At 43.6% G+C, this 14,617-nt stretch overlaps 1 protein-coding gene across 1 annotated transcript in view; it reads right to left on the bottom strand.

Moving 5' to 3' along the window:
• nkain4 (sodium/potassium transporting ATPase interacting 4) overlaps positions 1-14,617 on the bottom strand; it is a 52,501-nt gene that overhangs the window by 4,428 nt on the left and 33,456 nt on the right. Inside the window, exon 5 of the mRNA XM_085344393.1 lies at positions 6,229-6,289. Coding sequence (XP_085200519.1) covers positions 6,229-6,289 — 61 coding nt within the window. The remainder of the gene's footprint in view (positions 1-6,228; positions 6,290-14,617) is intronic.

The raw sequence follows: 14,617 nt of genomic DNA on the forward strand, positions 1-14,617 counted from the left end.
TCCAACATCCAGCACCGTCTTCACTGGTTTTCACTGGAATTTGGAATTGCTTGCGCTTATTATGAGCTATTATTATAAAGTCTTTGAAGATAGTATATCATAAACAATTCCATTAACCGTCTAGCTTATGTTATCATAGTATGACCAAAATTATTGCAACTTTGTTCAATGAACTTGCGACTTTGTTGCCATTTTCAAAGGCAGGGACCAGATCTGTGATGATAAACGGGAAATGAAAAGAACAATTCAGACTGATTTCAATGTGTTGGCAATTTGTCTGTACTTATACAGTAATGTGCAAACCTGTCTGAGAACAACTGCAATCACTGGTCAACCACTAACTTTTACTAGTCGCAAAGAGGTTGCCACCGTAATTTTACTTTAATGTGACTGCTGATCCATTAAGCATGTATTGATTTTGAAATTTGCTGACCAACATAATAATATTTGTTTTATTATTATTTTTGCTTCAATTGCTTGTTGGGCAGCTTATAGACAGAAATTCATGCATCTTTGCTGCCTGGATCCTTGATTAGCATATATTATGGGGCTGGCTAATCACCCCGAAACACTTGCTTGTTGGCTTTTTGTTTGTTTTGGCAGATCACCCCCATTTCATTGTGTTTCTGCAAAAGACCCTGGAGAGCACACTTGTCTACTGTAAAATTTGCAATATTTAATGCATTCTCTGGTTCCAGCCTTTCCATTGTTTCTTTTTGTTTTCATATGTCTGGGTATTTGACTCTTAGTTGGGTAAAACAAGACCTTTATATTAGAAACTGATTTGTCATCTTGGTTGACTAACTTAAGTTTATTTGCATAAACATCAGCTATTAGGTCAATGCATCAGTGGAGCGATGTTTGATCCTCCAGTTTCGGGGATCTGATGTTGAACATTCTGACCCAGTGTCACACTGATGAGATGTTCATAGGTACAACATAAACATCAGATTAATATCAGCCATTATTTAGTTTGAACTACAGCAAATGAAAACAGCTTTGGTGAAAAGGGACTGTAGTTTAATTAGCACAAAATCTCTGACAGTATTGATTTCCAACTTGGTGGAATGCCACAGTATCATTAAAACCTCCAACTCTAGTGTCAGCTTTAAAAACAATGCATTTTATAATTCAGTTCAGTTTTTATATATTTTATTGCTGTGATATTTTACTTGTAACCCACCAAGGGACTGCAGATGCAAATTAGCTCTAAGCTAACTCTGATACAATGCTAATGTTAATATTAAACATGTTCCCTTAAAAAACAAACAAACAAACAAACAAACAAACGAACAAGCAAACAAGCAAATAAAAAAGAAAATTAAAAATTCTTATCCCTAAGCAAAGATCTGGGCTTGTCCCTACTGTTTATATCAGGATACTTTTGATGAACATGTGTCTCTGCCTCACCTCACACTACCAAGCTATGACTGGCTTTGTTTCTCAACCCATCATGAATCCACAAAATATGTTCGATCTCCTCTACTTAACACTTTGCTACTGTTTTAAAATTAGCATGTTTTATTCTTTTGGTCAGTTGCTTTATTTTCATGGCATAAAAAATAAGATGGACAATGAAGTACAGGTACCTCAGATTTGCAATATGAGTAAGTTAAATTTCATTTGTAAAATTGTGATTGGGATACTGTTAAATGTCAATGGAAATTATCTTAACGTTACAGTGTGTAAAATATCATTGCTAGTTGTCAGTAGATTGCAGACTGCAGTTAACCGAGTTCTGTTTTTTTTTGCCTACTTCAAGGGTATAATGGTAGTTATGGTGGCCACTGTTCATCTGTACTGACTGTAGGCTATAAGTCTGCTGTTCACCTCAGCTGGTGTCTACATGTATTTACTCTGAAGCAGGCTGTAAAACTGTGAAGAAATTCTGATACAAGTCAATGAGTCAGTGAAGTTCACTTGTGTCTATGACAACAACACTGAAATGAGTCATTGAGGATATCCTGAACTTTTCTCTCGGTACGTGAAATTTTCTTTGAAGTCGACCTATCATTGTTGGACTCTGACGCTTAGTGAATAAACTCTCATATGATGTGAGAACGTAATCAAACTGTTTATCAGAGGGAACGTGTGATTTTTAGGACACTCAAGCGTAACATTAACTGTCATAACGTTAACTTAAAACTAGCTGTTGTTGTTTAGTGGGCTCATTGTTGAGTTTCTCATCTGCTGACAGTAACTTTGTTATTATCAGGAATAAATCAGCACGCTTATACAAACTTTCACGTGTTAAAGTCCTGATTTCAAGAAGAGGAAGATTTTTACTTCTTTAGTGGGGGGGAGGGGGGGGACCCTTTCTTAGACGATAAAAATATGAACCTTCATATCTGAAGTCTGAAGGCCTTTACTCACCAGGCGTGTAAAATTCATGTGAATATTTTGAAGCTTAAAAATATTTTTCAGACTAACCTATTCATTCATGCCGACCACATAGTTTTGCTGGACCAATTTGTGGCATTTTTCTTAAACCCAGCTTGATTTTCCAGACTTTTCGGATACGAATAAAGATAACGGACCAATCTGATCACTGCCTTTGGGAACAAGTGGACTCGTAGCTCAAAAATGCAGTGGTACAAAATATACAAATAGTAAAATAATACTATTTTACCTCAGACACACAGCTAGACGCTGCTCGAGTCAGTCTGCACTGGGAAATCGTTTTTCTGCGTCCTCAGGTGTGGTCCTAACTCTGCCAACAAGAGCTTAACCTGCTCCACTGACATCCTGAAATATGTACTCCCGGATTAAACCATGAAATTCTCCCTGCTGCTGCCTTCTCATTAGAAATGGATGAACCAAGAATTTCAGTTTCTTCCTTTGCTTGTTTAGAAACATCAGGACCAGCTCATCATCACTTGATGTCGACTTCATATTCTGTGTGTTCTTTGTGAACAGGTTTTCCAATGCCTGCTCCTGTGTATTTTTAATGGATTCATTCAAAGTTCATGAGAACACATCAGTTTGTTGCACACTAATTAATGTATTTTTTTTTTATATGTACAATATTATTTTTTATGTATAAAATGACCTCAAAAATGACTGACTGCACTACTAAGGTTAGGTTAAAGTATTAAAAAGGTCCTGAACACGTGCATCCATGTTTTTGAAGATACTAGAACTTTTGTTATTTTGACCTTCTCACACAACTTGATGATACTGCCCCCTGTGCATCCTGCCGTATAGCTCCTCTGTCTGTTTTTAGAGCATTTTCTGCAGATGTGACTCAGCACAGAGGGCGGCAGCATAATTAGCAGACAAGCTAAAGCAAGCTTATCCCAGTGCTAGGCGGCTAACTCCATGACCTACTTTACAAAGAGGATTTTCCCCACCACTCACTCTGCTGGTGTGTCTGCTCACCGCAGATAACTCTGTGTAACAAATTCATGCACACAAATATAGACAATCACCTACACTCAGTCAGTCAGTCACACACAGTCAGCTAAACGCGCACACAAACGCATCCAGGTACGAACGAGTGCGCGACCACGTATAGATGCACTTGTGAGTGACAGAGGGAGAGAGACTCACATCAAAAGGGAGCTCACTCATGCACACGCATACACACTCTATCAGTAATAAAGCCTGAAAGCCATGTCAAACCCTGAGCTGATGGTATATGATGCTTGTTATTCTCCCCATTGTGTCTTCTTGGCTTTTTGCGAGTGTGTATGTGCCTGTATACACGTGTGTGTGTGTGTGTGTGTGTTCATTTTGCTAGTCTTTACGCAAGTCTGAGCACTCAAATCCAACTCAGTCCTGTCCCTGGAGAGTGAAAGAGTGCTTTGCGTGAAAGGAATTCCTCTCTTATCTCCTTATTCATGAAAAGCTCATCATGTCTCTTGTTGTTTGCATACTGGGTCCTTTTTCTCCTCCCAACTTGCTCCCGATAAACACCTCCCTCTGCTCCCCTAACGTATGCCCACTCTTTCTCGTTCTCTCTCTCTCTCGCTCGCTTGCTTCCTTTTCTCTCCATCCCTCCAGAGGATTGTCTCTACCTTTCTTCTCTCAGTAAGGCGCAATCAGCCGTGGAAGTTATTGACCAGCAAGGCGCTTAATGAGGCTGATACAACGAGTGACCAGAGACCTTTAACTTTTTACAAGCACACCTCATTAAAGTTCAAAAGCCAGATATGGTAAAAGAGCGGGGGAAAGAGAGGATTTCTTAAACACAATAAACCTGGGCTATGATATATTATCATTCCCTAAACCTGTGAAGAAACTGGGAATTGAAATGAAGCAAATGAGAGAGAGGAATATGGAAGATATACTTCTGAGTAGGAGGAGAAATGCTGAGACAGCCAGGGAGCTCAGTGGAGAAACTGGCTTTAATCTACACATCAAATAGGAGGAGAAAATGAGCACAGAAAGTGGCTTAGCTGGTGTGTGTGTGTGTGTGTGCACCTGTGTCTGCTCGAACAAACATGTGTATATTGGTGGGTGCGTACAGGCAAAGGGCTGATTACAATAACAAAGAGCTAGCACTTGGAAGCGATGTAGCAGCGTTTCACTTCAACACAGCCTGGGCCAGATAATTAAAACCAATAAAAATCACACCACAATCTTTTTTCACCCCAAGCTTTTTTCTTTTGCCATCCTTTCGCTGTTCGTTTGGGTTTTTTTTATCTCTTATTTTTGAGAGAGGATAACTATCCACTTCAGTTTTAATGGATGTTCTCACTGGGAATGAACAGAATTCAAAAAAGAAGGAGTTGCTGAGGGAAAAAACCCTACTTTTTTTTTTTTTAAAGCCCTACTTGATAGAACTGGTTTTGCCTTCAAAGCAGTACTTATGGTTGACTGCTGATTAAGTTGTACCAGCTAGAGCTAAGATGTGGTGATGCAAACCCCTCACAGCCTTTGGTATGTGACCACCTAAGAACTGCTTAGACCTTTGTAACACTGGTGTGTAGGAACACACACACACACACACACACACACACACACACACACACACACATGCAGACATACACACATGCAGACACACACGCACACACACACACATACACACACACACATATACATACACACACCACATCTCAATTCCACCAAATTACAAGAGCCTGCAGTTTTAATTCAATTAGTGCATGTAGTGTTTTGTTCATTACTCTGTTTTCAAATCACATTAAAAGCAACAAAAGAGACACGAACACAGCCAGGCTCTAGAAATTAGTATTCTAAAAATCGTGTACATAACTATGCCAGTGGTCCATTTAACTACTAAATGATATATTTGTGAGGACAGATTCTCAAGCTTGTGGACAGGCTTGTGTAGCTATGAGAGCTACTGCAGAACAAATCAGAAATTTATGACTACCATTGACCCTTAGATCAAATTTTTCCTGGCCTGTGATTGGCTAACCTCTTGCAGGACCTCCGACCTGCTGCCTATGAGGTCACAGCAGCTGCTGTCAAAAGTGTCCGTCTCTGCTTCCCCCCCATCTTCTCTTATTTATTTCATGGTTCCCTGCTGTCTTTTCCCACACTCTTCACCAGCTCTGTGCTTGTTTATGCTTGACAGGAAAAGAATGAGCCTCTCACCCTCAACTAACTTTAACTTAAGGAACTAACACAGATCAGCATACACCAGAAGAAAAAGAGCCCTGAGATAGCACATTGCGAGGAGCCGCTTCAGAGAAGAAATCTAGAGGTTTCAGTTGCTCCAAAAGAAACAGGCCTGGGGGGGGGGGGGGGGGGGGGGCAGAAGGTTTGTGTTTGTTAACAAGAGCCCCATCTCACCTCTACCAGGTATGAGACGGCTGGAGTGTTAAAACGTGGGGCACACAGAAAGAAGAAAGTGAGAAAACAAAAGGCCACAGTACATTAAAGGAGGGAAATAACAGGTTTCCAACAACAGCAAGGATGACAGGCTGCGAGAGACAAGGCGCCCAGCGTACACGTGAAAGCGAAAGGAGAGGAAAGAATGGGCTGAAGGAGGTGTGGAGAGTAACACAGGGCTCCTTTGGTTCTGGAGGGAAAGAAAAACAAGAGGGCCCAGCTGGTGTGGGGGAGGAAGGAGGTACAGATAGGAGAGGTATAGGGTGGGACAGGAAAAGAGGGAGAAGAAAGATGCAGCTTTATTCCCCTCAACTCAGGCGTTTTCGTCTCCCTTGTGCGAGTGGCTCTGGGTGTGATTCACTCATTGTTGTGAGGCTCCTTTGCAAGAATGAGTGTGTGTATGTGTGTTTGTGTGTGTGTTAAGTCACTCACAGCTGTCCTCCTCCTCAGTGATAGCGCTGACAACATAGCAGGCGTACACGAAGCCAAGGAGCTGCGAACACACAAGCAAACATAGGAGGTTAGACACCACAGACCTGCAAGGCTGAAGTTAAGCTGCTGAGTGCTTTCCTCGATAGACAAAGAGACAATAAAGGAGGAAAATGGGTTTGTTCTCCGCATCCTTAAGTAACTGGTGATGCAACACTGCTCAAAGAGCAGGGTCAAAGCCAGAATAACTTGTTCATTAATTAAATCTTTCTGTGAACAAGAATATCGAGTAATCATTAAAGACATTTATTGAGCAAAAACATTTTAAAAAGACACCTTACAAATTTGTGCTTTACTTCTTCTTCTTTTTGCAATTTTGTACAATTCTAATGAGCTTGGAAGTAAATATTTGGTATGAACACCTTTCTTCTTCTACACAGCCTGAACTCTCGTTCATTTGTCAAGATGATCCCACACTGCTTTAATAATGTTGAGGTCTGCACTCTGATAGTGTTCCATTGTGTATCCACGTATGGCTCTACTGCAGTGCCAGTATGGCGTGCTGAAAAATGAAGCCCTTGCCAATCAGACCCTTTCCAGATGGCGTTCCAGTGTGGCTCAAAATCTGAAAGAACTTTTCTGAGTTCATAATTGAGATAACTGTAGCCCCAAACCGTGACACATTGCACGTAATGCCGAGATATGAAAAGGTTTTATGGTAACAGCTCTAAGGGAATCACAAATATTTGCAAAATAATCTTTTATGCCTGGCAATTTGTGCCATCATTAGTTTAATTGTAGGTTCAACTAAAGAAATTAGATCAAATGATGTGTTTTTGCAACAGACTGCTTGTAACAAAGTGCCTAAAACTGGTTCTTTGCTAAGCTGTCTGTTTATGTGCAGACACAACACTGATTCATAACTTGAGTTAGATCCCTTTTTTTAAATGCTTGAATGATTCACAGGTCAGTATTAAGTGGCTTAACAAAAAACCCCAAAAACAACATTCCTCGGAAAATGATCAGGTACAACGCCTAGACTGAAAATGACTAAATAAGCAGCCAGTGTCCAAAGAAAAACTTTGGAAGACCTCCATAAAGCGTCTTGCTTTATATAACTATTCCTCAAGAGCACTTTAATAAAGACAAACAAGTCCTGCTCCTTGGAAGTAAAGTATAAAGACATGAGAGGTGTCTTAAGCACTGTAAATACCTGCCAAAGCACTTAGAAATTCTCTTTTGATAATGTGATATCCCTGTGGTGAGGAATCCTCAGAGAACTGCCATCTGACTCTACAGTTTCCCTCTGCTCTACAGAGCTTCATAGCGCCTCTCAGCAGTGTGGCTGGAGCTTTACTGTTTTGGACCATTCTTACTGCTGATACTAAATGTTTTTCTTGGGAACCAGGCAGCAACAATAACCTCTAAAACCTCTTTGCCACAATACCTGCCCGGCATAGAAAGGCAAAGTTAGTGTCTGGCTGGAATACACAAAGGAACATTTAGTCAGTAAAAGATACTGCAGTCGAGGGTTTCTGCCAGAAACGTTGTTAAGCCCAGTGGCTGGATTTGGCCCCACAGTGGGAGATTTAATGTTGCACTCTATTAGCACAGTTCTATTCACCAGCTGCTTCTGGTGAAGAGAAAGAGTCAAACACAGGGGAGTTTATTTCCCCTTTCTACCAAGAAACGTAGGATACAGCAGGAGAAAAACACCAAGTCACGGTTTCCCTGAGTACACATTAAACAATAACTGAAGGAAAAAGTGTGTTTAGTCATAACACTTCCCCATTTCTTTGTTTTCCATTTTATTTCTACTAACACTGCAACTCTTTGAGCTTTTAGACACTTATAAAATACATTAAATAACCCAACAGCTGCAACTTTTGTCACCAGAAAAATGTCCCTATGCTCAACCCTGTCCAGGATTCAACCTTGGCTGATAGAAAGAAAAGTTCCCTCCCAGAAAATAAAAATACAAAGCCATTATTATGATAGCATTTCTCTATACTGGCTGTATATGAATAAGTGTGTGTGTGTTCGCTCTAACTGTAATTTGCTTTACTTTGGCCGTAGGTTATGGAGTGTGCATAGAGTGGTTGCCCGTGTCCACAAACACAGCAGAAAGCAGCAGAGCCAGCACACAGCTGACTATAGGAGGAACACACATGTGGGGAAACACAGCACTGGGAATGGCCCGTGGCACTGGCAGATGGCTGTCATCAACTCAGAAATATACACAGCGAGTCTCTGCACCCAGCCACCCATCCATCACTTGGCACTCTGCCATGCCAATTAAAACAGCGTCGGGCACGCTGCCCTGCTCGCACACTGGGTTCACAAACACAAAACCCGAGGGGGCAATGACTGTGCGCGATGATATCTATTTATGTAAGATTCATTCAACATATAACTCAGCTTGGCTGATGTAATTATAGATGAAACAAAGATAATGTGCTGTTCGTCTCTGTCGCACAAAATCTGTTGGACCTTGTTACACCCCGGCCTAGGCAACCGGGGTGCAACGCAGAAAAACAAAGATAAGGAAAAATAAACCACGAAGGCCCTCCACCAAAATCCCAAAACGAAAATATCCCATGACGAAAGTATTTACAACAGACTATTTATTTATAACAAAACACCAAACACAAGACGTCAAACTATTTACAACGGGGGGAGATCGCGACCATGACATACTGAAACACAAGGCTTAAATACATAGAAGGAGCAATTAGGGAATGGACCACAGGAGGGAAACACAGCTGGGGCAAATTAGAACTGACGAGACAGGGCAAAACGTAAACTAAAAACACTAAGATAACACAGACTTTCAAAGTAAAACAGGAAACACATAACAGTCACGCCAAAAGCAACACACCGACAACACCGAAACGTAACATTTCCCCCCACCCAAAAATCAAACATGTAACCCCAAGTGAAATGTTTGATCAAACAAACGAAGGCTGAAGTGAAGGCAGACGAAGCTGATGGAGGCTGGAGCGGTCCCACGGACCCTCCAGCAGACGACGAAGGCTGGGGCGGTCCCACGGACCCTCCAGCGAAGGCGGATGAAGGCTGGAGCGGTCCCACGGACCCTCCAGCGAAGGCGGATGAAGGCTGGAGCGGTCCCACGGACCCTCCAGCGAAGGCAGACGAGCAGCTCACTAGCTGCACACACGGACACGCAGCCCACCAGCTGCACACACGGACACGCAGCCCACCAGCTGCAGAAGGCTGGAGCGGTCCCTCGGATCCTCCAGCGAAGGCGGATGAAGGCTGGAGCGGTCCCACGGACCCTCAAGCAGACGACGAAGGCTGAGGCGGTCCCTCGGACCCTCCAGCAGACGACGAAGGCTGAGGCGGTCCCTCGGACCCTCCAGCGGAGGCAGATGAAACTGATGGAGGCTGGAGCGGTCCCACTGACCCTCCAGCAAACGACGAAGGCTGGAGCGGTCCCTCGGACCCTCCAGCGAAGGCGGATGAAGGCTGGAGCGGTCCCACGGACCCTCCAGCGACGACAAAGGCTGGGGCGGTCCCACGGACCCTCCCCCCCGGCGAAGGCGGATGAAGGCAGACGAAGGCTGAAGCGGTCCTCGGACCCTCCAGCGAAGACAGAAGGCCGAAGCTGTCCCTCCTTCGGACCCTCCAGCGATCCCGGACGAGCCCCCATATGTTACACCCCGGCCTAGGCAACCGGGGTGCAACGCAGAAAAACAAAGATAAGGAAAAATAAACCACGAAGGCCCTCCACCAAAATCCCAAAACGAAAATATCCCATGACGAAAGTATTTACAACAGACTATTTATTTATAACAAAACACCAAACACAAGACGTCAAACTATTTACAACGGGGGGAGATCGCGACCATGACATACTGAAACACAAGGCTTAAATACATAGAAGGAGCAATTAGGGAATGGACCACAGGAGGGAAACACAGCTGGGGCAAATTAGAACTGACGAGACAGGGCAAAACGTAAACTAAAAACACTAAGATAACACAGACTTTCAAAGTAAAACAGGAAACACATAACAGTCACGCCAAAAGCAACACACCGACAACACCGAAACGTAACATTTCCCCCCACCCAAAAATCAAACATGTAACCCCAAGTGAAATGTTTGATCAAACAAACGAAGGCTGAAGTGAAGGCAGACGAAGCTGATGGAGGCTGGAGCGGTCCCACGGACCCTCCAGCAGACGACGAAGGCTGGGGCGGTCCCACGGACCCTCCAGCGAAGGCGGATGAAGGCTGGAGCGGTCCCACGGACCCTCCAGCGAAGGCAGACGAGCAGCTCACTAGCTGCACACACGGACACGCAGCCCACCAGCTGCACACACGGACACGCAGCCCACCAGCTGCACACACGGACACGCAGCCCACCAGCTGCACACACGGACACGCAGCCCACCAGCTGCAGAAGGCTGGAGCGGTCCCTCGGATCCTCCAGCGAAGGCGGATGAAGGCTGGAGCGGTCCCACGGACCCTCAAGCAGACGACGAAGGCTGAGGCGGTCCCTCGGACCCTCCAGCAGACGACGAAGGCTGAGGCGGTCCCTCGGACCCTCCAGCGGAGGCAGATGAAACTGATGGAGGCTGGAGCGGTCCCACTGACCCTCCAGCAAACGACGAAGGCTGGAGCGGTCCCTCGGACCCTCCAGCGAAGGCGGATGAAGGCTGGAGCGGTCCCACGGACCCTCCAGCGACGACAAAGGCTGGGGCGGTCCCACGGACCCTCCCCCCCGGCGAAGGCGGATGAAGGCAGACGAAGGCTGAAGCGGTCCTCGGACCCTCCAGCGAAGACAGAAGGCCGAAGCTGTCCCTCCTTCGGACCCTCCAGCGATCCCGGACGAGCCCCCATATGTTACACCCCGGCCTAGGCAACCGGGGTGCAACGCAGAAAAACAAAGATAAGGAAAAATAAACCACGAAGGCCCTCCACCAAAATCCCAAAACGAAAATATCCCATGACGAAAGTATTTACAACAGACTATTTATTTATAACAAAACACCAAACACAAGACGTCAAACTATTTACAACGGGGGGAGATCGCGACCATGACATACTGAAACACAAGGCTTAAATACATAGAAGGAGCAATTAGGGAATGGACCACAGGAGGGAAACACAGCTGGGGCAAATTAGAACTGACGAGACAGGGCAAAACGTAAACTAAAAACACTAAGATAACACAGACTTTCAAAGTAAAACAGGAAACACATAACAGTCACGCCAAAAGCAACACACCGACAACACCGAAACGTAACAACCTTCACTGAAGTTCCAGATGTAGATTAAATGTTTTATTTATGAGTGAAAAGCAGGTGTCACATTTAGTATAAAAGGGAAGGTCTCTGTCTCTGTGTGGGCTAGATAAGATACTCTTCTTTCTGCTTCGCTGTCACTATATTTTTTCTTTCTAATATCTAATTGCTGGTCTCACCCCATCCATTACACTGGCAGTGAAATGGAGGTGAATTAGCATATGTATAAAGCCAGTGTCAAACACAAGATGGTGTTAACAGCAGGGGGCACACCCCGTTTTTCAATTTTATTGTGTCTCGGTGTGTGTGCCCATGTGTGTTTTGCCTGTAAAAGTGTGTGCTCTTATGAGTTAATATATGCATGAGTGCATGTTGATTTAAACTTCATAAAAAGGGCCCTGATTTCTCCAGTCTGGGGTTGACCCAAACACAGGATAGGCAAAGCATCAGCGTAGAAGGCCAGAGCAGGAAGCAGATGCCTGTGTAGCATACACAAGTGAGTCGAATTAAAGTGCGCGTCGACATAAACTGTCTACGTAAGGTTTGTTGGATAACTGAGCTGCCAGAAAAGCTTTCATGTGCTGCTTCATTGATTTTGTCGGTGTCTGGACATTCTTTCACGAATAAATATTTTGCCATTTTGATTGAATACCTTTGCTGTTATGATTATGGCAGTGAAGAACAATGTAATAGTTCATGGTCAATTCAGCGATAGCAAAGAAAATATGGGCAGTAATTTTAAAGCAAAGCTATGTGCACTGCAGTGCAATTACCCAACACTGCTTTTGCCTAATACATGTAGAAGCAGGTTGCTGGTGGTACAGATGTCTGGCAGATTACACTGTAATGTGAACAGGGTAATTCTAGTGTGTACCTTTTGACAGATGAAAAATATTTCCTGTCTCTTAACAATCGAGAGATGCAAAATTGTGATTCATAGTATCATAAAATGCTGAGATGTTTTGGTGTCTGATATAACAATTTTACTGACTATCAACCGAAGCCAAACACTCAAAGTGTGCCCATCGAACGGTCAGGCATGGGAAATAAATGCTGACAGCAAGACAGATCAAACACTGCATGTTACAGCTGATTTTTATCTTCCATTCCTCTTTTATATGGTTTCCACTAAATTTGGACAATTTAGGAAGAATCAGGTCAGGATATTTTTCCCTGTTGTGCTTTCTCAGATTTGGCACACAGCAGGAAATAGTCTGCTTCAGATGCGTTTGCGCTTCTTCAACTACTCGGTGCGGTTAAAGCGAGACTGCTGCCTGCAGGCGGGAACACACATGATTCCAATTCACAAACAGTAAATGCACAGTTTTATTAGCTGCGCTATTCATGCACTGGTTCAATCCCAACACCACACAGACTTTGCACAAAGGAGCTGGCAGGTAGAAGACTTAATGTCATAAGCCTGAACCAACTCTGTCAGGTGATGTCTAGAAAAGTCAGGACTGCAGCTTTGATTTTATGTGTAAAAAGCCGAATTTTGGTGTCTGATAGAGCTCTGAAACTCCCACTGACAGCAGACCATTTTCACAAAAGCAGTTTGCAAGTACTGACGCGTAGCTCACAAATGGGAAAACTTCATGTGTCAAGAGGCCAAAAAATTCCAGCAGTTCTCCTGTTAACAATTAACAGCTAACAAATTACATCTCTCTTACTCATTCGCTCATAACAACTGGCTGCAGGAAAGTCGGACACTGCATGTTAGAGCTAATCTTAAACCGATCTGTCTTCAAGTCCTTTTTTATATTGCTTCCATGCAGGAAATGCGATTTAAAAAAAATCAGAGACGCGAACGCTGGGCGGCTTTTTGCTGGAGGCAGCAGCCAATATAGGTCGGTGTCCTCAATAACAAGTGACAGAGCTCCACTTATGTATCATTGCATATTAAGCGTCCTTAAATGAAGCTAATAAAATGCCTGTCTCTCTGTGTCTCACACTCAAACTTACACACACACACCAACACACTCAGTTTTCGGCACCTATGTGTAGAAATGAATGTCATATTAATTAAGCACATAAAGCCCCCGCATGTCCTCGGTGACTTGACCTCAGTCTTTCTGTGAAGACGTGCCACACTAAAGCCAACTAATTTGGCTGCCAATCATTTTTCCTTCTCCTTTGCGCTGTGCACTTTATGTGTCTTTCTAGTAGTCACTTTTCTAAACACAGGTCTATATGTTCCTGTCACTCTGCGATCTGCAAACCTCCTCTACTCTCTTTCTCTCCAGCCCTCGGTGATTCCCGATTTTCGGCTCTTCTAACACTAAATACCACTCTCTTCTTTGTTTTCTCTCCTTTGTCTCCGGGGCTGCTGAGCAGTGAACAGTGATCTCCAGAATTAATAACACAGAGAAAGAAGCAAGCAGGCGGACAATTGGATACTATAACTTCAGTTCAGGAAAACAAGTAAAGATGTCCTCCAGTGGGTCTTCATGCTGCCGAGTGAACTAAGCAGGTATTAATAGTATTTCAGTGCCATTTGCATTTCTTCTCTCAGATAATGAGGCCGAAGAGAAGTTAAAGGCTCTGACATTAATGTGTGTGTGAGTGAGAAGATCAGGCACAGAGCTAGAGAAAGGTTACTTTTATTTGCATAGGCTAATGAAGGTCAAGTTTACAATGAATGTGTCTGTCCAGAAAGACACAAAGCCACCTTTGAAAATAGACTTTCACTCATAAACATAAATCCACTGGGCATGCAGCTACTTTGGTCAACCGCTGTAAAATGAATGCAAAGTGCAGCTCACGATGCTCTGGTGTCAGTTTTTCAGGAAACGAATGTCAGGAAATCACTAATGTTATTTAATTTTGATCGAAATCATAAAACATCGAGTTCATCACTTGGAGATTATGAATGTGGATGTTAACTATAAAATCGGACCTGCCTGTGGTTTTCCAGTAAAAAAAAAGTACATTTGTCGTTGAGATATTTTAGTCATGCCTGATTGGAGCTGGTAGGATAAAAACCACTTCATGTCTAATCTGAGTCAGACAGTTGTGCTCTCGCATGCAGCTCAGCCAGGTAAAGTTAAAGGCTGCAGTTCATGTGTGATAATGACTTAGGAAGGCATTCGTTAGTTACAGCTTTTCTAACTGGAAGAAATGCTGCT

Source organism: Diplotaxodon limnothrissa, linkage group LG20 (genome assembly GCF_057381915.1).
Source record: "Diplotaxodon limnothrissa isolate DT_005_m linkage group LG20, D_limnothrissa_male_GT1.1, whole genome shotgun sequence".
Taxonomy (NCBI): domain Eukaryota; kingdom Metazoa; phylum Chordata; class Actinopteri; order Cichliformes; family Cichlidae; genus Diplotaxodon; species Diplotaxodon limnothrissa.